Consider the following 23,444-nt stretch of genomic DNA (forward strand, 5'->3'; position numbering starts at 1 on the left):
TCTGGTAGGAACTTGAATGTGATGTGGATGGCAGGTCTAATGCAGGGGAGGAGGATTATCTGGGGGGCTGCTGAGTGAGGTTACATGCTTTACCCCCCCTCCACCATGACCAAGGGGTGCAACGAGCATCCTGCTCCTGCCTGCCTGGGGAGGAGTGCAGGATGTGGGGAGTGCATCCATCTTTGGAGCATTTCCCTCTTCTCCATCAAGCAGCACGTGTGCTTGCGGCACCCTGCTCCCCCTCCCCGGGGATGGGTACGGGGGCAGGTACCCTGGCTAAAAAGCTGGTGCAGGGACACACGACTCCTGCACCCCCAGGGCTGTGGAACTGCTTCCCAACTTGCTCTGGCTACCCGGCAAGCTGGGAAGCGGTAGGCTCTGGGAGTGCCTCTGACTTGGTTTTGACAGTCTCTCAACGCCACTAAACTGTGATTTGTCTCTTGTGCCTTGCCAGGCGGGGAGCTTGAGCTGGGGAATAACAGAGGGAAGAGCAAACCTCTGCCAGCAGAGGAGGGACGATGAGGGTTTTGCTGGTTTTAATGGCAGGCTCACTCATGCACCGGTCAAAGCGCCGATGCGGGAGCGGTGTGAGGCAGAGCCGTGCCAGTGCTGGCTGCCAGCCCTGGACCACAGGCCGCCCTGGAACAGGGCACGGGGCAGGCTGCCCATCCCTCACCTGCACGGGGGTCGGTCTCACCCGTGCGCTGGGGAGCCTTTTCCTGCTGGTGCGGAGATGCTGAGGTGGTCCTGTGGCTCTCAGCCTTTACGGGCATGGACCAAATCGCTCCCCTACAAGGGGAAGCAGCCCTGGAGCTCAGCAGGTGGCACAGAGCCCTCCCGCAGCCCCTCTTATCTAAACCTCTTCCCCTAAAACCCCTCTGGGCAGTTGAGGCTGCAGCGTTCCCTCCGCTCCATCGCTCCATCGGCACCAACAGCCCAGGAAGCTCACAGGAGGTCCCCGAGCTCTCCAGAGCTGCTATCACCACCCAGACACCGCTTCCTATTTCCCCCCCGAAACAGCCCCCGCCCAGCAAGTCGGCACAGGGGCTGGTGTCTGCCACCAGCACGGCTCAGCCTGGGGTCCCAGGTGCCATCCTGGGACACTCCTGCGGCCTGCACCCACCCCGGCGTGCTCCTCACTGGGTGGGTGGTCTGAAAGGGGGGTTGAATCTTTCCAGGTTTTATTACAGCTTGCTTGACAGGAATGGGGTCCTGGATTTTCCCATCAGGCAAGCTGGGCAGGGGGTGCAGAGCCCCTGCCATGCCCACAGCCCCAGTCAGGCGTTTCCCACCCTGGCGGCTCTCGCTCCCACGATCCTGTGGCTCTAGGATGGCAGCAAACTTGGTGTCACCCCCAGGCACCTGGGAAGTTTCCTCTGCCAGAGGGGGAGCCTGGTGATGCCCCTGGCTGGTGAGAGCCCCCCAAGCAGCACCGTGGGGCTGGGGGCTCCCTGACGGTCAGCAAGGCCCTTGCACACTGTGTGGACAGCAGCGGAGCTGTGAGCACCCGGCGAGGGCACCGGGCCCCCTGTACAGCCCCCAGCTGGCTGCGAGGGACCCGGGGAGCCCAGCACCCATGGCCAGCACAGAGCAGGCTCCCCCACGAGGGGCACCAGCACCTTCTGTGCCCCCCAGCTCACAGGGATGTGCCTGTGCACACACACGTGCTCACAGGCAGGTGCCTGTACACCAACATGCACTCACCAGTGCATGCACAGCCCTACACCCCAATGCACACACATGAATGTGCTCCTATACAAGCCCCTGTGCTCACACACACATGCACAGAAGTGCCCAGAGCACACCCGCACAGGTTTACACACGCATCCTGAGGCACGTCCCAGTGCATGTAAATGCATACGTGTGCACCCTGGCGTGCACATATAGCTGTACCCCAGTGTGCACCCACACATGGACACGGGCACACACTGCAGTGCACACATGCCCATGCGTACCCCAGCATGCACAAGCACACATGCAACCCAGTGCGCACATGCAGAACCTGGTGCACACATGCAGAAGCAATATACACTGTGCTGCTCACAAGCACATGGACACCTGAGGGCACACATGCAGAACCACACGCACCCCCTGCTGCACATGACTACATGAACACGGGCACTGCGATGCACACATGCACACCCTGCTGCAGACATGCAGATACATTCCAGTACACACATGCACACAGAACCATATGCATGCACACACTCACTGATGCATGCATGCATACCGAGGCACACATGCACACAAACACACCCGCACACACTCTAGCATGTAGATACACACACATGCACACCCCAGTGCTCACACAGGCCTGCACACGACACAGACATGCTTGAACACAGACACACCCCAGTGCTTACACAGAGGGACGCACATGCTGTACACATACACACGCCCCAGTGCATGCATGCACACACACACAACCACACACACGCACAGCCTGGTGCACACATGCACAGCACTGCACACAGATGCATGACCACAAATCGAGCCCAGGGGACATACACACAGATGCATGCTCCAGTGCACACATGCACAGGCATTGCACACAGAGCCCAGTGCACACATGCACAGGTGTTGCACACACTGCACACACATGCATGACCACACACAGAGCCCAGTGCATATACACACAGGCGTTGCACACACGGCACACATGCATGACCACACACCCAGCCCAGTGCACACATGCACACGCATTGCACACCCAGCCCAGTGCACACTTGCGCGCGCGCACCCCCCCCCCCACACCCCCTCCCCCCGACCCTCCCGCCCCGCAGTCCCCGCCGGGCCGCCCCCCCCGCCAGCTCCGCGCCCCCGGCCCCGCCCCCTGCCCGTGGCGCGTGCGCGCGGGAGGCGCGCGGCGGTGCAGCCCGCCCTGGCGCGGCGGAGCGGCCGTGACGATGGTGGCCGGCGGGCGGGCGCGGAAGCTGGCGCGGCGGTACCGGCTGGCGGTGGCTACGGCCCTCGCCATCCTCCTGCTCCAGGGGCTCGTCCTCTGGAGCTCCGCCGGCCTCGACGAGGAGGGACCGGCCGAGGTGCGCCGCGGGGGGGGGCCGGCCCGGCGGCCCGGGGCCTGCCGGGGGGCTGTGAGGGAGCCGGGGGGGGGTCGGGGGGGCCGTGAGGGAGCCGGGGGGGGGTCGGGGGGGCTGTGAGGGAGCCGGGGGGGGCCGTGAGGGGGCCGGGGGAGCTGAGCGGGGTAGGGGGACGATGCAGGGGCTGTGGGGGGTGACAGGGCGGGGGGGGGACAGGGGAGGCGGTGAGGGGCTTGGAGTGGGCGGGGGGCCCGGGGTGGGGGTGGGTCCGGGGGGGTAGTGTGTGCTGGGAGGGGGCTCTTGGGGGTGGGAGGCCCTTGGGGTGAGGGTCCTTCGGGGTTCAGTGCCTGGGGGGGGTGGTGTGTCCCTTTGCTCTGGGGCTGGGAGGGGACACGAAGGGGGTGCCCCCCTCCTCCCCGGGTGTCTGTGTGGGGCTGGCGAGGCCCTGTCCCGGGACTGCGTTCCTGGGGGTGTGGGGGTCCCGGCGGGGTCCCACAGGCCCCAGGCTCCTTAGGTGGGGTGGCTGGGGGTGGGCAGCAGGCTGCCACCTGTGTGGGGGTCTGGCTGCAGCAGCGTGGGGTCACAGCACCCGAGGAGGTCACCCTGTGGCCCAGGGGGTGTCGGTTGGGGTCTGGCGTGGGGTGGGGACCGTGGGAGGCTGGAGCAGGGGTCTCGTCCTTCGCTGTGGTCTGAGAGGCATTGCAGGAGACTGGGGTCAGTGATGCCCAAGCCAGAAAGTATGGAAACGTAAAGGAATTCAGAGAGCTGGGGAGAGCACACGCAGCAGCTCAGGAAGTTTGTGGCAGCTCCTGTTTAGCTGGTCTGGTCAGGGATATCCCTGTGAGGTGCAAGGCTGTGAGGGCCTTTTGCACTCCTCTGTTGTCTATGTACCAGAAGGCTCTGCTAAGGCAAAAGGCATCACCTCTTATTTTATCTGTGGGGAAACTGAGGCATGGGCTGGCAAAGGTGTTTGCCCAAGGTCAGAGATGGAGCAGGTATTGAGGACACATTGCTACCACCTTCAAACAAAGCTCTTGACCTCTAGGTTGCTTATCAGAATTTATTTATTTGTTGTGAGCTGCCTGGACCACTGCATCTGGGCTTCTCCAGGAGCATTGGGGAAGGGCTGAGAGTCCCTGTATGGGCTTCTTTGGTGAATGTCTGTGTGGCACTGGAGCCCCTCATCTTGGGCAGGACCCTTGTGCTTGTAGGGGCTGTAGGGACTCTGCAGGCTGCCGGCAAGCCCCTATGTGATGATGGTGAAGCCAGGTTTGGCAGGGACAGCATGCAGTGAAAGCTGGGAGCTGTGCAGGGGCAGGCGTGGGGTGAGCGTGGTAGCTGTGGCAGAGCAAAGCCAGTGGCCATGAGGTGAGCGATGGGAATCCCTGGAGGGACGAGAGCTTCCCCTCTGCATCATGGAGTGCCTTCATGGTGTGGAGGGTAACCCCGTACTGTGGTCAGCAGGTCTTTTCACAGGACTAGGAAGTTTTCCCTGAGAGCAAAGAGGTGAGAAGGGGAACTGGGCAGCCCCTTGCAGGGAGGGAAGTCTCTAAGTGACCACTTAGCAGATTAATTCCCAGGCCTCCTCTTGGGCCATTGGGAATGGCTGTGAGCACCCTCGTGTGCTGCTGTACGCCCACCGCCAAACAGAACCAGAGAGTAAATGCAGTGAGGAGAGAGGACATGGAGTTGCCTGCAATTTGGAAGCACTGGGAGCATGGGTGCAAACCGATCTGGCAGCCAGGAATGCCCAGCTGCCCCTTCCCCTTTTCTGACCTTGATCAAATCACTTCACTGGTACTGGCTTCCCCTTCCCTATGCACCACCCTGCACTGCTTGTCTACTTTTTTCTGCTCCTGCCTTGCACTGCCTCCTGGGTTGGCTTGTTCTGCCTCGGTCCTTGCCTGGTTTCCTCATGTCTCTTCCCACAAGTGAGCTGGGTAGCTGACAGGTTTGGCCATAGGCCCTCTCATCTGGAGAGGGCATGGTTCACCTGACTCCAGGGCTTGGAAGTGGACAAGCTTCTTCGGGGAAGGCAAGAACCATCCTGAACTTTGTGAACAGCCCAAACACATTAGCAAGCTGGGAAAAGTCCATTATTTCTTATAAAATGGCAAAACTGTTGGCTTCTGCACCCTACTGCAGCTTCTGATTTTGGCCAGACCTGGAGGAGCCACTGTTCCCCTGGGGCATTTCTGGTAAAGCTGGAGGAACCCTCCCAGGAGAGCCTGACCTTGCAGGCGTGTAAGGATTTGGGGAAACTTGGGATCTCTTAATTGCCAGAGTAAATGGCTTGTTCCTGCTAATGGACACAGCTCTAACCTGGCTTGTCCCCACCACAAATGGGCTGGGACTTGCAGTGGAGAGAGAAAGGGAGGCGAGAGTCTTGCAAATGCCATGGAGCACCTGGGTTTGGGCGAGCACTCCAGACTGGTGCCTTCAGCTGGGGCATCAGCAGCACTTGGATGCTGTGCTGCAGCCCTGTGCTGGGCTGGCAGCTGCCTGCGCTGCCCAGGTCTTCCCAAAAGGGCTGCTCTTATCTCTGCTGGCAGCCCCCTTCTCTGTCTTGCTTCGTTCTTCAAAGCCTGCTGGTTTCCTTTTCCTCCATAGGGGAGGGATGAATTTCCCCTCCCTGGCAATCTCCATCCCTGGTGTGAGCTGAGCAGAGACTTAGGATCTTTGCCTTTCACCGGAGCAGGCTGTAAACCCGTCTTGCACCAGCAGCACTGACTGCTAGCTGCCCTGTGACAGGCTTGAGCCACATCAGAGCCACCAGTCCAACCCTCCTTGAGAAAGCTGTGCCGCTTGGATCATGTTACTTCTCTTTCCAAGCCCAGTCTCAGGGTCCTGCAGGCTCCCTGTATTCACCAAGCAGATGCTTTATGGCATGCAGACCAGCAGAACCTGGATCAGTCTCCATCCACCAGGTCAAGACTGAGTTTCCTACCTCCAGGAAGCCAAATTATCTCATTCCACTGGGATCAAACACCACAATCCCTGTCCAGACTCACTGATGGGAGAGGAAATTCCCATTGATACCTAGCCCTTAGCTGACGGCATCCCCACCACAGACAGCGTGAGCCTGTCTGCACACAAAAGTGGGAGCTTGAGGAACGAAAGCGATTCTGCCTCCATCACGGTGACACTGACAGCTCCTGAGCAAGTGTATGAGCTTCCTGGGGCGCTTGGACTCCCGTGGAGCTGGCACCAGGAAAATGCAAACTGCAAAGTGTCCTCATGGGTGGGGAAGAGGATCTGTCGCTTGGGAGAAGTGTTTTAGCCCAGTCCCATCTCTACCCCCACTTCACCTCCTATCTCTCTCCTTCAAGACAGGAGTCAGCACGTCGCTGGGGCCTGTGTGTTGGTGTCCTCCGTGTGCTGCAGCTGCCAGAGAAGCTTCCTACGAAACACCTTCCAGCTTTGCTGAGATTTCTTGATTTTTGTTTTTCCACCTAAAGAGCTTGGGTTTAGGGGGCTGTCTCCAGCCATTTTAATTGTGAGGTTAAAGGCTTGGCTGCTGCAATTGTCAATCAGGCATCCAGATTGGTGTGCTGACTGGAACGTTTTGGTACCAGTTTTGCCTGATGGGTGCTCATATGTGACAGACACCAGAGTCTGTCAGCCAGAGGGGGAATCGTGCAGGACACCAGATGCTGTTAGCTCTGCTCCTCAACAATGGCAGAGCTTGGAGATGTCGGCACAGTTGGATCTGTGCTGGGATGGGGTGGGTGCAGGTAGATACCTGACCCACAGTTCCATGGCACTATGGGGACCGCAGTGTCACATTGGGGGAGGCAGGACGGGAGAAGTGGCCTCTGGCTGGTGCCTGGAGTCATTTGTGTATGTTGGGAGGAGGGGGACAGGGAGCCTCGCCAGAAGTCCTGCACACAAGTCTTAAATACAGCAGAGCGACATGGCCAGAGCCATTCCCTGCCAGGCTGGGTGAAGGGATTGCTCTGCTGTGGTGTGGTAATTAGAACCCATTGAGTTCGTTAGCTGGCAGCTCTGGAAAGGCTGGCGATCCTTCTACCCACTTCGCTACAGGGGAAGGCAGCTGGTCATGCTTGTGAGCAGGGAACAGGGCTCCTTCCAGGGGGATGAGCAGACTGTAATGGAGGGTGGGCATTGCGTGGGTCTGTCCCCAAAGCCAGGTGCGCTGGGGAGCAGAGGGTGCGAGCGGGGCTGGTGCGTCTCTTCCTGCAGGAAACAGGGCTGAGCCCACGGAAGAGACTCGCTCCTTGCTTGTCGCCTCCTGACTCTCCGCTCCTGTGATGCTCAGCAGAGAAAATAGGTTTATAACGCTTGAACAGATGGTCCTGCGTGGTGACTAATGAACGGTTTGCCGCCTGTCTCGGGCCGCCTGTGACGCCTGTCTGGGCGGAAGAAGGCTCGACTGATCCTTGCTGATGCCAGCCCCTCAGAAGTTAAGCGATGGCTTGGCCTCTTCCTGGGTAGCCATGGTTTGCAGGCTGTGCCACAACATGGGTAGTTCAGGGTCTGCAGAGTGGGCAGATCTTGCCAGATGCTTTCCAGCCTTTGCATGGCATGGTTTCTTCTGGCCATGACCTTACCAGCAGCTCCACCCACAGTGGGGCTTGTGCAGGGGGCTGATTTGGTCCTGTTGTCCTTGTGAAGCATCTGCCCATCCTCAGAAGATGCTTCTGCCCAGGAACAGCCCCTGATGTGCCTTGCTGCCTCCTGCAGTGCCTGGCATGGAGTCTGGGCAGGCAGGGTTTGGGGGGTGTTGTGAGACAGCCCAGGGAGGTCTGGCTGGAGCGGGCAGCTGCCTTGCTGCCTGCCTGCCTGTCAGCTGGGAGTGCCTGCAGTGTGCTGGGGGCACATGGCCCCGGCCCCACGGGCACCACTCGCTGGGAAAGTTCTTTCCCGTGAGTATGGTTCTTGCAGGCATCCAAACTTCCCAACTCTCTGCTTTCCCCAAGGCTGACTCGTTTCTGCTCATCAGCCAGCCTGGCAGAGGTAACGAAGCATAATTAACTGCTCCCTTTACACATCCGCTTGGCTCGGTGGGAGGGTTTGTTAAAGGGGTTTCTAGAGAAGCTGGTGATCACGGTGCCTGCTTCAGCTCGGCATGGGGAGCCAAGGCCCAGGGAAGGGGGTGTGGGCAGGAGGCAGGACCTTGTTCAGTGCCTCTCCAGTGCTTTTAGCCCCAGAGACTGCAGCCACGGGGGACTCCAGCTCCCAGATGAATGTGCTGGGCTTGGACTCGTAGTGTGGTTATGGCAGGGAAGAGCTGGTCCGTTTGCCTCCTGTTAAAATCACCACCACCAGCCAGAGCATCCCTGTGCTTATCTGCCCACACAGGACCCCGGAGGGTGGCTGGTGCAGACACAACCAACCTTGGCCATTTTGTCATGCAGCAAGCCTGACAGCAGAGCGCAAGGACCCTCCTTGTGTGTCTGGGGTGCTGTGATGGTGGGGTCTGCAAATCAAGGTGTCCGTTGCTGGCATATGGGGGGCTGTCCCCATGAGGGGGTACACCAGGACCATGCCGGGAGGTGCTGTGGGGTCTTAGCTTGGAGTTTTAAACGGCGGTTGTGTGGTGTAATGTCCTTTGCTGCACAGTGGCTGCTCCTGGAGCACCTGCTGCTCCTGCAGCACTGAGCTCTGTGAGGACTGAGAGCACTGGGCTCTGCAAATGGGGGGCAAGAGGGATGCTCCAGGGAGAGTGCTGACAGAGCTGGGGGGAAGCAGGCTCAAGTTAATGCTGTCTGTTCTCTCTTCTGCATCCACCTGGAACTGGAACAGGAGCGGCAGAAAAAAGCCAGGTTGCCTGAGAGCAGCGATGGCTCCAAGGACTCGGACAGCTCTGCCGGGCGCCGGGGCAGTGCCAGCCGGAAGCATGGGCGGTGGCGGGGACGGCTGGATGGCCCTGGGGCACTGGTATCCAAAGTGGTGAGAGCTGTCACTGTGAGACACAAACCGGGACGGAGGCTACCATCTGCACCAGACTCCTCCAGCCGGAGGAACCTGACAGAGCTGCGTGGGGAGGCCCAGCTGGCCGTTTTCCAGCAGGGTGACACAGGCAGTGTGGAGGGGGCTCCCCAGCCCACCGAGAACAGCTTCACCCCCAAGTGCGAAATCACGGGCAAGGATGCCCTCTCGGCGCTGGCCCGGGCCAGCAGCAAGCAATGCCAACAGGAGATTGCCAACGTGGTGTGTCTGCATCGGGCTGGCAGCCTCATGCCCCAGTCTGTGCCTCGCCACTGCCAGCTCTCAGGTGAGTCCTGCTGGGGTGCTCCTGGTTGTCTTGGGCATCAGGGATATATCCCATCCAGGCATATGGGTCACCTTTGTCACCAAACTGTCCTACCTGGCAAAAAGTGGCCTCAATCTGTCACTGATTCCCAGATTACTGCTGCCTCTGTAATCCAATCAAAGCGGTGCCAGCCTCCTTAAGCTGGGCTATTCATCCCAACCTGTGGAGGTCAGAGCCAGGCCCAGCTGCACCTTCTATTCTGAGGGGCCAGAGGACAGCTCCCCTTAACGCAGCCCTGTCAATTAAATTCAAGGGCCTGCTTGCGCCACCGTGCCCTGGCACTGCAGCCAGTTTGGGCTGTGCTGATGGGGTTTGCCTGAGGCTGAGCTCTTCCCTGCTGTCCCACACTTTGCTCAGGTCTCCCTGGTTTATCAGGAGCTCCAGGTGGTGGGTGCCAGGGCTGCAGGCGGCTGACAGCCCTCTCTCTCCCCGCACAGGCAAGGTCAGCCCTGTCATCCAGTGGGATGAGAGCCGACTGCAGCAGGTGCCCCCCAGCAAGCCTGTGCGCATCGCCTACATGCTGGTTGTGCACGGCAGGGCCATTCGCCAGCTGAAGCGGCTCATCAAGGCTGTGTACCACCAGCAGCACTTCTTCTACATTCATGTGGATAAGGTATGTGGCAGGGGCGAGGGGAGGTGGGTGCTAACGGTGCCTGGATTGGTCACTGGGACAGGATGCAGAGCTGGGGCATGGGTGGGTGGTGAGCAGAGGAGATGGCTGGGTAGGGTTTGTCCTTGCTGCTGGTGGAGCTTTGAGCCTCCCACCACTATTTCTGCAACCCCAGGGAGGCAGGATCAATCCCCGCTGCCCAGAGCAGTTTTGTCTTGCTGCTCCCCTCCTGTGGAAGCTGTTGTTAAGGCTCACCCTGGGCTGGTGGCGAGGAGGACAGGCACCTGGGAAGACGAACTGCCTGCTGAACATTAGCTGTGTTCCCTGGCAGCGCTCCAACTACCTCCATCGCGAGGCGGTGGAGCTGGCGCAACACTACCCCAACATCCGTGTGACACCCTGGCGCATGGTGACCATTTGGGGAGGTGCCAGCCTGCTGAAGATGTACCTGCGTAGCATGAAGGACCTGCTGGAACTGGCTGAATGGCCCTGGGACTTCTTCATCAATTTGAGTGCCACTGACTACCCCACGAGGTGAGTACCTTGGTGGGGTAGGGGAGGATGATGGTGTTTGGGCTGCATGACGCTGCAGCAGCCTTGGAAGGGAGTGGCAGGGAGGAGCAGGGAGCTGAGAGAAGATGGGGTTGGAGATTGCACCCACGTGCTGGTGATGATGCTCCAGGGCTTGGCTGGTCCCACCTCTGCAGAGGAACCCAGCCAGTGCCTCGGAGGCTGTTTTTTCCTGCAATCTGACTGTTGCAGGGGAGCATGCATGTGAGGCACCAGACAGCAGAGAGGCCACATCTGTGTCTCCCCAGCAATGGGATAAGGGACTGAGTTGGCACCCACCAAGCAGTTTTAGGCTCCTTGCGTCTGATGACTTTTGCACTGTGAATGTTTCCTGCGCTGCTTTACCCCGGGGGTCATTAATGCTTTCTTATTTGCACCTCAGGACCAATGAGGAGCTCGTGATGTTCCTGTCCAAATACCGAGATAAGAACTTCCTGAAGTCTCATGGCCGAGACAATGCCAGGTAATCCCAGCTAGGGGCAGAGCTGAGCTGAAGGAACAGAAAAAGGAGGGATGTCAGAAAAGAACTGAAACAGTTGGGGCAGGGGGGATGTTCTGGATGTAGCTGCACCCAACATAGTGGCTGATGCTCCTAACCCCTCATCCTCATCCCTGTGCCCAGGTTTATCAAGAAGCAGGGCCTGGACCGCTTGTTCCATGAGTGTGACTCCCACATGTGGCGGCTGGGCGAGCGCCACATCCCTGAGGGCATCGTGGTAGACGGAGGATCTGACTGGTTCTCGCTGACGCGCAGCTTCGTGGAGTACGTGGTCTATGCTGATGACCAGCTGGTGTCCCAGCTGCGCCAGTTCTACACCTACACGCTCCTGCCAGCTGAGGTGGGTGCTAGCTGCAGGGCACGGGCTGGATTTTCTTCCCACTGTACTTAACATCTCTGTCCTGCTTCATCCCTGCCCTGGGTAGCTGTGAAGGGCTGCTCGTTCTCCTCAGGCAGCTTTATGCCTCCCCTTTGTCCAGACCCAGGTATGAAAGATGGGAGAAATAAGCAGACAGGCCAAGGGTCATGTTTATATCCCACCTTGTTTTAGGTCCAGACACTCCTCTGGGCCAGATAAGGACCGGTGTGGGCACACAGCCTGGGCCCTTAGGTGTTGCCCTGATGCTGGGAGCAGGGGTAGGTTATGTTCATGAGCAATCGAGTTCTGTCTGTGAGTGAGGGGTCAGGGGTCTCTGTTAAACACCGGTCCTCTGTCCCCACTGGGTGTCCTGTACTTTCTCTACCATGCACAGTCCTTCTTCCACACGGTCCTGGAGAACAGTCACGCCTGCGAGACACTGGTCGATAACAACCTCCGAGTGACCAACTGGAACCGGAAGCTGGGCTGTAAGTGCCAATATAAACACATAGTCGACTGGTGCGGGTGCTCCCCAAATGACTTCAAACCTCAGGACTTCCTGCGGCTACAGGTGAAAAAGATCCTCCTTTCTCCTGCTCTCTCCCCTCCCTGTCTCTCTCCTCTCAGTGCACCCCTGGGTGCAACGCCAGTGCTGTGCCTGCCACCATGAGCCTCACCCCAGCCCTGCAAGGGCTGGCTCCCCAGGGCTTAGCACAGATGTGTCTGTAAGCACTTAGGCAGCAGGATTATGCTGACTGTCCTGCCCAGAAGTCAGGCTTTTGCTTGTAACACTGCTCCTCTTCCTATTTCTCTCCCATTTTCCCTGCAGACCTGTCACTTGGGGCAAATACCTTTTCAGTAAAAGCCCTTCGGAGTGCTGTCTTGCCTGTCTTTGGCAGGACAAAATGCCTTGTGACAAACAGTCTGCAATGCTCCTGGTGCACAGGGCTGTAGACTGAGAAGGGAGGTTTGGGGTGACACACCCAACCCTGAAAAGAGAGGTTAGCAGGATTTTCCACCAGTCCTGGGCTTATATAGTGCAGGGCCCTGATCCTGCAAGCTGTGCCATGTGGCCAGGCCTCGTCAGGGCTCCACAGCGGCTCTGGAGGGTGCCGGCCCATCTGAACAGAGATTGCGGCAAAGGAGCTAGATGACACATGGCTGCTTCTGAGCACAGAAAGGGGGAGGCAGTGGGAGAGATGGGAACCCATCTGCATCACCAGTAAGCATACCGTATGCTCCCACTGATCCTGCCTTAGAGGATCCCACATAGAGGCTGACTGTGGTTTGCTGCTCCTTAGCCTGTGCCCTCAAGGGGGGCAGGATGTGTCCCAGCATGTTTCTTCCTGGTCTGCTTCCCTCCCAGCTGCCCTGCTGAGGCGGGAGGGTAGAGTGGCTGCAGCCAACACTGTCTGAAATGCCTCTGCTCTTCCAGCAACTCTCCAGACCCACCTTCTTCGCCCGCAAGTTTGAGTCAACAGTGAATCAGGAGGTGCTGGAGATCCTGGACACGCATCTATATGGCAGCTACCCCCCCAACACACCAGCCCTGAAGGCGTACTGGGAGAATGTCTACGACCGTGTTGATGGGCTCAGTGGCCTCAGTGATGTCACCCTCACCTTCTACACGGCATTCTCCAGGCTGGGACTCCACAAAGCCACGTCTGTGCTGGCAGCGAAGGACGACAAGCTCTGCAGGTGGGGTATTTGCTGCGGGTTTGGTCCAGGCTCGGAGTGATGGCCTGCATCTTGTGCTGGGAGGATGCTGATGCTCAGATGTGCAACCTCTCTGTCTGTGTCTCTCTCCAGATTTGAGCCCCGGGGTTTCCCATCCAGTGTGCACTTATATTTCTATGACGACCGTTTCCAGGGTTACCTGGTGATGCAGGAAGTGCAGAATTCAGCAACTGGGCAGGCAGAATCCCTGGAGGTGTGGATGATGCCCCAAGGAGCTCTGAAGTTGGCGAGTCACGGAGGGCAGGTGAACCGCTTACAAAACCTTGAGGTAAATGGTTTTTTTGGTTTGGTTTCCCCCGGTGCCCCCTCAACAAGTTTCCTTCACAATACCCAGTTTGCTTCCTGGCTTTCCCACACTGTACTGCCCTTCCTCCTCTCTGCCACTTGCACACTGCCGGGACAGAGGGACACAGTGCTACTGTTGTATCTGAGATCAAACCTTTGTCCAGGAGTTTGGCTTCTCCGTGGGTCGTGGAACTGATCAGTGGGGAAAAGGCCTGAAGGGGGTCTTTTAGGGTGGAGAAAAGGCCTGAAGGGGGTCTTTCGGGGAGGAGCTGAGGCTGTGGTGCCTAGTGCTTGCTGCTTCAGGAGGCATCGCACAGCTGGATTAGTGCTGACATGGTGTGTAGGCAGGTAGGAGAGCCGTGGAGGGTGGGGTGTGCATTGGTTTGGGCTCCAAAGTTTTTGCCTTCCCTGGTTTGGGGAGGTGAAATGCAGAACCTGAGCGGATAGTGCCTCCCTGCCCAGTCTCCCACTGCTTGTGTCTTCTGTCCCTTCAGGTGGGCACAGAGTGGGATCCCAAGGAAAGACTCTTCCGCAATTTTGGAGGCTTGATGGGACCTTTTGACGAGCCAGTTGCCATGCAGAAGTGGTCGCGGGGCCCCAACCTAACGGCTACAGTCGTGTGGATTGACCCCACCTACGTCATTGCCACCTCCTACGACATTACAGTGGATGCTGAGGCAGAGTTCACCCAGTACAAACCCCCTCTCAATCGTCCCCTACGCCCCGGCATCTGGACCATTCGCCTCCTCCAGTTCTGGGAGCCCTTGGGGGAGAGCCAGTTCCTGGTGGTGCCCCAGACCTTCAACCGCAAGCAGCCTCTCAGGAAAGGTGAGGATGCTGTGGAGTTTGGGGCTGGATGGGAGGGTCTCCTGGTGGGCAGTCCAAGGTGCTTCCCCTGGTGCTGGCCTCTCTGTGCTGCATCTGATGACGAGGCAGGAGCCATCCTTCCTGCTGGTGTCCCGTTGCCCCCGTGAGTCCTCAAACCATGCCCCTGGGCAGCTGTGGAGGGCCCATTTGCAGGTCAGATCCACCTGGCAGCAGCACCCTACTCCTTGGGCTGGGGGAGAGTTGGGGTTGCAAAGGGATGGGGTGCTGAGCACCACCAGGAGAGTGGCAGCAGGACCAGTGGAGTGCTGGGATGCTGCTGCGCTGCTGATCCTCTCTCTCTCCCTGTCCTGCCCAGATGACAGCAACTGGCTGCATGGTGGCCCCCCCCCGCAACGAGTACATGGAGCAGAGCTTCCAGGGCCTGGGGGGGATCCTCAACCTGCCACGCTCTGAGGAGGCGGAGGAGGACGCGGTGCAGAAGGCGCAGCTGACGGGCAAGGCGCTGGAGGACTGGGCGGACAGCACCATCAGCGCCTTCTGGTCTGTGGCGGATGTCTGCGTCGGCAGCCCCTCCGCCTGCACCGCCCTGGAGACCTGCAGCAAAACCTCGTGGAGCTCCCTCTCCCCGGACCCCAAATCAGAACTGGGGCCCGTCAAACCTGACGGGCGGCTGAGGTAGCAGGAGCAGCGGGGGGGGGGCAGCGGCCTTGGGAGCGAGGAGCATCCTCTGCCACTGGCGTGGGGGGGTGTCTCTGGACTACATCACCCTGTGCCAAGTGCACCGTAGTCACTTGAGGAAGAGAACGGGAACCTCCAGGCAGGGGCAACCTCCCGCTGTGGGGTATTTTGGGCAGAGGGGGAGGTGTGAGGTCGGTCTTGCCCATCTCCCCCAGGTGCGGGCACTGTCGCTGCAGGGGCAGTGGTGTGGGTGGCTGGGAAGAGCTGCGCATTTGTTACTCTGGGCCTTGGAGCCTTGGGAAGGGAGGGAGATGGGCAGGCTCTGGACCAACTCAGCACCCTGCCCAGCCCCGGGCTGGATCTGTGCAGGATCAGGCCCCATGCTGCTGGCTGCCCCTCCCTGGGAAGGCTGGCAAGGGACTCGAGGGACAGGTGGAAGCAGAATGGGTCAAAGCCTGCAGTGTGTACGGAGCTGCTGCTGGCCCAGGGTTTGCATCTCATCCCCTCCACCCCAGCCCTTTAGTTTGTATTTTTATAAATATATATATATAAATATATATGATGCAGAGTGCAATAGAGACAAGACCCCGCATTGGCCGGGATGTCCTTGTGTCTCCATCTCCCCTCAGACTGTAATATACCTTGTTCTCTTGGGTGTCCTGGTGCTACAGGACAGGGTGCTGGGTTGTTTACATATTTTATTATTATTATCATCATTGTTTTGCTGTTTCCCATTTCCCCGTTTCCTGCTGAGGCCTCGGGCAGGGTTGCCCTAGGGTTGTGGGGTGCTGCTCCCCCCCCCGAGGCAGCTGCCGGATTGTGCCAAATACTTGGAGCTGCCGGTGCGTGTTGTGTGACAGCGAGCAGGGGAGCGCTGGGTTCATGGTTCAAGTCCAACAAACCACTGTAGCCCCCACCCCCTCTGTCTCCACTTCAGCAAAGAGACGCCCCGGTCCCCTGCCAAAATTCCACCCTCAGGGCTGAGGTCCTGCTGCGACTGGCCCTGCCCGGAGGGTGGCCCTGTGCCACGGCCTCGAGGCCCAGCCTTTTGCTTTTCTCCCGGGTCAGCAGAAGTTCTCGGGGTCTGCTGTGCTCCCCTGGCCAAAAAACAAAGAGGGGAGACTGGGTCTGGCCAGCTCCATCAGTCTCCGCAGCTTCTGCTTCCCCCTCCGAGGGAAGAGCTGCCCCACCCTCTGGGGAAGGGGCACAGCGGAGCTGGCTTGGGGCCAGCCGGTGATGCACCTTCCTGTGAGGCTGGTGCCACACGGAGAATCTGGGTTTGGTTTTCACCCTGGGAAAGATACTTGGTGTCTTGCCTGCAGCCTGGGGAGGGGCACTGCCCCCGGCACAGGGCAGGGGAGCTGCTGGGGACTGCGAGGCAGGGGGCAGCAGGAGCCACTGGCTGGGGGCCTTGGCCCAGCGAGCTTTGCTATCCCCAAAGATGTGCCATCCTCGCCTTCCTCCAGGGCCTCAGGCCTCTCCCCCCGGCGGGGCTCACCTGCCGCTTTCCCTGGTTTGAGGATGCTGGTGCTGCAAGAGGGACGTTGCAAAACAGAGGGTGGGGGGCACCTTTGTGCGGGAGGGCAGGAACCCCCGGCACCCAGCAACCCCTCCTGTGCCCACTCCCTCGTGGGATGTTCCAGGGGAAGAGGGGTGCGCAGGGCCTGCCCCCACCCCGCAGGGGAGGACGCCAAAACTATGTGTTGGGAGCATTATGTAAAGTTGTCTTAAATATGCAACGTCACCGCAAATATATCTCTCTTTCTCTCTCTACGCTGCACGGTGTTGGGTTTGTGCCGGGAGGGGCGGCGGGGGGGGGGCTCTGCCAGCCCGGGGAGGGTGAGCCCGGCTGGGGCGAGGGGTGCGGGGGCTGTGCGTGCCCCCAGGGGTGACGTGCAGCTCCGGACGGAGCTCTGGGGGTGCTTGGCGCGAGGGTGAGAGGTGGGGACGCGCCGGGGGAAGCCTGGTCACCCCCGGCCCCGCGTTTCCCCCGCGGAGCAGCGGGAGCCGCCCGCTGGTTTGCCGGGCCGGGCAGCAGGGGCCCTGCGGGTGCCACCGCTGCCGTGGCACTTCCGTAAAGGTATTAATTAGCTAATGAAGGGGCGCGCCCCGGTGCCCGCGGGGCTGGAAGAGAGGGCGAGAGCTGGGAGCCTCCCCGGCAGCGGGGCAGCGCTGGGGCCAGTCCCTCCCGCTGAGCCCGGCCGGGCCAGTGGTGCTCCGGTAATCCCGGCACGGGGCGGCGTGGGGCTGCGCTGGCCCGGGCGTGGCTCCGCCGAGGGCCGCTTGTCGCCGGAGGGGACGGGACGGGGGCCCGGGCGGGAGCGCACCGGCCCGGGGCCGCCCTCGCAGCGCGGCTGTGCCCGCCCGGGGCCCGCCCCGCCGCGTCGCCACGGCAACCGCCGCCCCGCCTCCGCCCGCGGCCTGCAGCCGGTGCCGCCCGCCGCCAATAGGGCCGGGGGGGCGGGGCGGCGGCCAATGAGGGCCGGCGGGGCGGGGCCTGTCCCGGTGCCGCTGCGGCCGCGCTGCGTGCGCGGTCCCGCCCGCCCGGTCCCGCCCGGCCCGGCCCCGCGTGCAGCGGGCAGGGGCTGCCGGTGGCGGAGCGGGGATGGCGCACCCCAGCGAGGCCTCGGCGCACACGGCGGCCGCGGCCATGGACAGCAACGTCCTGGCCATCGTCATCGCCGCGAGTGAGTGGCGGGGCCGCGAGCGGGGCCGGGCGGGGGCGACCGCTGCCGGGCGGGATCGGCCTCCGCCGCTGCCTTGCGATGCAGCCCCGAGCTGCGCCGGCGAGGCGGCTCTCCCCTACCCCGGGGGCGGCCCGGGGGGGCGCTGGCTGCACCCCCGGCCCTTCTGCGGGCCCCCACGGGGGCAGGGGCTGGCGGTGCCGGGTGGGCTGGCTGGGAGCCGCGGGCCCCCGGGAGGTCGGAGCGCCCTACCGCCGTGCTGACCGGGAGCCGCCAGCCCCGGGATGGGCTGAGCCCCCCGGCCCCGCAGGCCGCCCCGAGTCTGGCGGGAGGAGCGGGGCGCTGCGCAGGGCGGCGCTTCGGGCAGCCCGAGGCGGGCGGAGGCGACATTGGCCTCGTTGGGGCTTTTCCAAGGGGTCTGCCGAGGCGCCCGGAGGGGCGGGGGGCGGCAGCCAGGGCGCTGGGCTCGCAGGGCCACCGGCTCAGTCGCCTTTTCTCCCTTCCCCGGCAGCCGTGTCCACCTCCGTCTTCATCGTGGCGATCCTCATCCTGCTGCTGCTCCTGTACCACCGGGACCCCATGTGCTGCCAGTTCCTCTGCTCCTGCCGCTTCTTCCGGACTCCCAGCCAGTATGTGAGTGTCCCCCCGCCCGGCTCTGCTTCCCTGGCGCTGGGAGCCGTGAGGCTGCACCGCCGGGCTCCCCCGCCCCCGGTAGCCTGGCCGGGCTTGCTGATGGCAGTGGGACCCGTTCCAAGCCTGCCAGGCTGTGCTGCCGTGGGACCTTGTTCCCGTTCTGTCCCAGAGATCCATCCCTCCAACCCTGCCAGACTGCTGCTGGGGGTACCATCCCCAAGGCTCCTCACTAGCCAGTCCCCCAGCTCCCCACACAGCTCACGAGGGGTGTCCCCCTCCCCTGGCGCAGTCCTGTGTCCGGCTCCGCTTTACAGGGAAGGGGCCCAGCGGGGAAGGGGGCTGGAAGCTCAGGACTAAGGCGGACAAAGCCACTCGCTACTGCTCACATCCCTGATAACCGGCTCCCTTGTGCAAGGCTTCCCCACGCGGAGCAGGGAGACACAAAGCCCTTTCACTTGCATCTGTAATTTCCTGGGGTTGGCTTTCAAGCGGGGAAGGTGGTGATGGAAAAAAGCACAGCATGTTCAGCCAGCGCTGCTTTGGTGATGGTGGCTGCCTGGGGAAAGCTCGGCCTCCCAAGCTGCAGGGCTGGCTGTCGAGGGGAGGGCTGCAGGTGCTGCTCCAGGGGCCCCAGCAGAAGAGGGGACATTTGGCTTCGGCTGGCAGGGGCTGGAGGGGCTGTGAAAGGCAGTTCTGATAGTCTGGCACAGGCTGGGAAGTCCCCAGCAGAAATGACAGTGGGAATGGGGTGTCCGCTGCCTGCATTGCTGCCTCTGCTCCTCTCCCCCTCTTCCTCCCCGCCGCCTGGCCTGTGATGCTGTGCTGCGATGCTGTGCTGTGCTGCGATGCTGTGCTCCTCGTCCTGCAGAGCTGCTCCCCGCGGCGGTGCAGGATGTGCCCTGAGCTGCAGAGCCCCCGCTGTGCCTGGGCCTGGCTCAGGGTGGGCGGGTAAAGGAGAAGGCATCTCGCCTTTAGCAAAGGGCTGTGTGGACAGATGGATGTGGATGCAAAGAACTATAAATGGGAAGGGAACATATACAGGATGTGTTTCTATCAGAAAAAACGAAGCAGTTGTGGTGTGAGGCAGCTTTTCATCAGGTGTAGTTGTGCTGGCTTTGCTCATCAGTTATTAAAACAAACAGTTGTGTTCCCAGCCAACCTAGTTTCCTGCAGCTTCTGTAATTGCGCTGCAGGGCCGAGACAAATGTTAAGAGCACAAGTTGTTAAGAGCAAAAGTAAATCTGTCATTTGTAGTCCTCCCTGCAGATCCCTGGCTGCTCTGGGAGCCTCTGGGCTGTTTTCTGCTGGCAGAGATGGGACTTTTCTGAGAGCGAGGAACAGCCCATGGCTTCAGTCCTGGCTCTGGCTCCAGGGCTGCTGTTCATGACAGGGATCTCGGCTCATTGTTGCTCAACACCTTGACAGGGAATCGAGTTTAACTTGATTCACGAACAGAACAGCTATTGCTCTGAGGATTTGCTTGCTATATTATCCTGAAATGACTACCTTGGCAGATAAGAGTTTACAAATTCAGTAACCCTGAGCATGTGACGGCGCTCTTATCTACACCAGCAGAATGGTTGGGTTTTTTTTTTGTTGTTCCTCAAAGAGAGACGGTTCTGCTGAGTGTGAATGAAACCCGGCCCAGGCTGCCAGCCCTCTGGCTGTGCTGCTCAGCGGTGCCAGCTGCCTCAGGCGCTTAGTGCAGGCCCTGCGCTGCCCACGGAGGAGATGCCTGGGCTGTTGGCATCGGTGAACCAGCCTGCAGAGGCTGGCACAGCCACGTCAGCCAAATGTGCGGAGGTCGCTCTTCCCCCCGCCCGGAGTCCCGCTTCCCAGGCTGTCCCGTGTGAGCTGGCTGAGCTCTGCTTTGCTGCTGGGTGGGATGGGAGGGATTTCACCTTTGCTCACATCGTGCTCCTGCACCCCTCGTTCCAGGACTGTCCCCCGCCCTACTTCAGCAGCAGCCAGCGGCTGGTGGGTCCCCAGTGTGGAACGTCACGGCTGGAGAGTGCTGCTGAGAACCCTGGCGTGCAGGTGACAGCTGGGTCCCTGATGGGAGCTCAAGGGGGGGAAACGGTAGCGAAGATCCTGATGATCTTGGAAAGAGGCTGTGGCTATGGGGAGCTGGAGAGCTCCTGGGGCATAGGGAGAAGATGCTGGACAGCAGGAGCAACTTTGGCAAGTGTTGCCTGGACATAAAAACCTGGGGGTAGGGCAGGCAGGGGTGCAGCAGAGGACACCATGGTGCCCTGAGGTATTTGAGTGTGAAGTGGCAGGCAGATTCCTCGGGGCTTGGGATCTGGCAAAGCAGGTCATGGTGTAATTACCTCCGGGGAGGGAGGATTTCCTCTCTCCAGGTTTAAGGAAGGGCACGCACAACTTTGAACCCTGAAGTAACTTGAGATGCACCAGGCTGTGAACTTCCAGTAGAGGCACCACCACACTGACCTTTCTCTTCTGGACTGGGCATTTCCAGGGAGACGAGCTGTTCTGTGTCGGACCCCCCAGCAGTTACCAGCTGCCTTCCTGGGAGCAGCCTCGTTTGCCAAGCTACGAGAGCGTGCGGAAGAAAGATCGCCAGCGGGAAATCCATCAGATGATTGCCGAGAGGTTTGGGCTGTGGGCAGAGCCTTCCCAGGAGGTGAGTGCTCTCTCCCCTGCACAAGGGTGCTGGCAGAGGCACGGGGGCAGTCCCCCCTGCTCTGGTCTGTACCTGGGACTTGCTTCAGCAATTTGCAGTAGCTAAGGACTCTGTTCTCTGCGATTGCCTTGCTCTGATAGCTTTTATCTCTGAGAAGGGCACGGAGTGTATCAGGAGGCTCCTTTGGTGTACATTGTGCTGGTTAATGATCAAGCTCTCCCAGCACGTTGGCAGAAATGCCGGGAGGCAGGGCAGAGCTGCTGCCGAAAGGGCAGGCCCTTTGGATCATCCGCTCGGTGCAAGTCCAAGCTGGGAATGTTATTTTTAGATCTGTAAGGCTTCCATAATTTTTTGGTCCCTGCTCCCTGCATGACACCTCCGGGATGCTCCTCAATAAGTGTTTATGGCTTAGTTATGAGCAGGAGGCTTTGCCTGTTGTGACATTTCAGATTTGCGCTCCTGCAATAGAACAGAGACAAGCGAGTGCATCTGCCCAGTCAGTCCTGCAGCAGCGTCCCAAGAGCCTCCTGTCGACCAAAAAGCCCTTACTGACTAAAGCAAAACAGAGACATTTGAAACCCTGAGCACAGCACTAAAGGTTCACTGATTTACCTGGATCTGGAGCTCTTAAAGTTGTACCGTAATGTCTGGCATAGTCAGCACTTGCTGCTCGGTGTTTGGAGCTGTAACTAACAATACCTGCCTTGAAACCAGAGCACTGAGGGCACAGGAGAGTAAGGCCCCAAAGATGAGCAATGGATGAACTACAGCAGGGGCTCTTCCACAATATCCCTGTGCCACTCCCGTTGCTCATTACCGGAGAGAAAGTTAGTTTATTTTGGCAGAGCTGGGCTAGCAACAGCCCAGAGGCTCATCTGCTGCTGTGCAGTGAGACTGTCAAAACCCAGGTAGAAAGCCAGGTTTGTAGGTGCTTGTATACACCCCAGTAATCGATCCTTGGTCAGAGGAAGGCAAACAACAGTCCCCTCGTAACAGAAATCAGGGCTTTTCTGGCCTTGTGACTAGCAGCAAGTCCTTGAAGGGGAACAGGGAAGAGCAGGAACCCAGCACAGAGAGTGTGAGGGGGCAGCGGGGGGAATGTGCCTCTCCAGTGGATTTTTGCCCTGCTGTGTTGCAAAAGCAGTGTAAGCACTCACCTCATCTAGCCAGCAGCCTGCTGCTCTGAGGGCTGCAGGAATTTCGGTTCAGGCTGGTGGCAGTTGTGAGCCTTGTCATCCGCTCTGTAAGAAGAGGTGGGATAATCTCCTGGTTATTGCTGATCCACTGTGATGTTCTTCCTCTCTCCTCAATAGATGCCGCCTCCCTATGAGCATGCTTTGAGGCATCCTCCAGCTTTCTCAGGAACAGTAATGAGCTCAGAGACCCTGGACAGACGTGGTGTGTCAGACCCATTCCAGGCCCCTCTCAGCTACCAAACTCAGCGAAACACAGCCGTGTGAGGCCTCGGCCTCAGCACACTGCTTTCACCCATGGTGTCAGTGACAGAAGTGCCTGTGGCATCATTCTGGTCTGCAGGGAATGGCCAAACGTCAGACCTTCACCCAGATTCACACTCAGCCAAGACACAGGCAAGTCAGACCCCAGGCAGCAGTACCGTCCCTCCTGCAGCACAAGGACAAGCATGGAGCCAACGCCAGCTCTCCAGCTCCAAGCGGAGCAACCAGGGGTGCCTGTTTGCTCTTCTCTGGCAAACGTGCTGTGACCAAAGGAGACAGACCAGCTGCTTGCTTTGACACAGGGGACAAAGCCAAGGTGAAGGTCTGCTCAGCCAGAGCTCCTCCAGGCAGCTGGCATACCTACCTCCGTGAGGCAAGCGCTGCCAGCCATGCCAAGGGTCAGACCTCAGTGGTCACGTCGTGCTATTCCACTTCTTTCTTAGGTTATAAAATGTTTTACTTTTATCAGTGTGTTGGTTGCCAGGTGGGACTCCTCACCTGAGGGGCAGAACCAATCTGATCAGAGCATTGCTGTGTGCTCCTGTGTGGGTCCTCTGTGATGGAGAGCAATTTTGTGTGGACTTCAGCTCAAGACTGAGAGGCTCCAGGGGCTGTGTCACCTGCTGTATGCAAACACTGACCACCAAGATGAACTGTGTGACTGGATATGCAAGCTGGGAAAGGACAGAAGTGTGGACAATATAGCTGGTGGTCTCCACGACAAACATAAAACAAAGGTGGACACACGTGGCTGACCCAGTTTACCTAGCTTCCTTCTGCAGAGCAGACAATCTAATAATGTCAGCACTGGTGTCCTTACACCACAGATTTTGATAACCTGTTTTCTACTGCAGAGACAATATTTCATAGTATTTACAAACCTGTATATAAAATTAGATCAGTTTGGCCACAAGGCATTTGGGCTCCTTTCTTTCAAGCAATATAAACTCAAAAATGTCATGGAATGACTTGGAAGACAAAAAGGGAAGCCTTCTGCATTATGGCTTTCTGATACACCTCCAGCCACTGAGCTTGAAATACCACCCAGTCTTATGCATCTTACCAGGCACTCTAAAATTAGTCATGAGTTAGAGTGTGAACTCGCTTCACGTGGCTAGTAAATGCAACGCTTTCAGCTATTGGAGT

General features: G+C 59.5%; 2 protein-coding genes across 3 annotated transcripts; both read left to right on the top strand.

Moving 5' to 3' along the window:
* Positions 1-2,868: 2,868 nt before the first annotated feature.
* On the top strand, positions 2,869-16,653 carry XYLT2 (xylosyltransferase 2). The gene is given in 12 exon segments (XM_040581770.1): positions 2,869-3,041; positions 8,805-9,276; positions 9,753-9,928; positions 10,257-10,459; positions 10,878-10,958; positions 11,118-11,334; positions 11,747-11,923; positions 12,788-13,050; positions 13,162-13,357; positions 13,869-14,202; positions 14,558-14,583; positions 14,585-16,653. Coding segments are annotated over 12 exon segments (2,577 nt in total). The 5' UTR covers positions 2,869-2,906; the 3' UTR covers positions 14,882-16,653.
* Positions 16,654-17,428: 775 nt separating this feature from the next.
* LOC121082422 lies at positions 17,429-23,211 on the top strand. 2 transcript variants are annotated; one of them, XM_040581774.1, is made up of 5 exons: positions 17,429-17,567; positions 18,076-18,197; positions 20,136-20,234; positions 20,677-20,841; positions 22,155-23,211. In XM_040581774.1, the coding sequence occupies exons 1-5, from the start codon at positions 17,486-17,488 to the stop codon at positions 22,299-22,301; spliced, it is 615 nt and encodes a 204-aa protein (XP_040437708.1). In that variant the 5' UTR covers positions 17,429-17,485; the 3' UTR covers positions 22,302-23,211. The 2 variants fall into 2 exon arrangements, with proteins under 2 accessions (XP_040437708.1, XP_040437707.1); XM_040581773.1 differs by lacking the exons at positions 17,429-17,567; positions 18,076-18,197 and having other exon boundaries at positions 19,053-20,234.
* Positions 23,212-23,444: the final 233 nt, after the last annotated feature.

This window comes from Falco naumanni, chromosome 1 (genome assembly GCF_017639655.2).
Source record: "Falco naumanni isolate bFalNau1 chromosome 1, bFalNau1.pat, whole genome shotgun sequence".
Taxonomy (NCBI): domain Eukaryota; kingdom Metazoa; phylum Chordata; class Aves; order Falconiformes; family Falconidae; genus Falco; species Falco naumanni.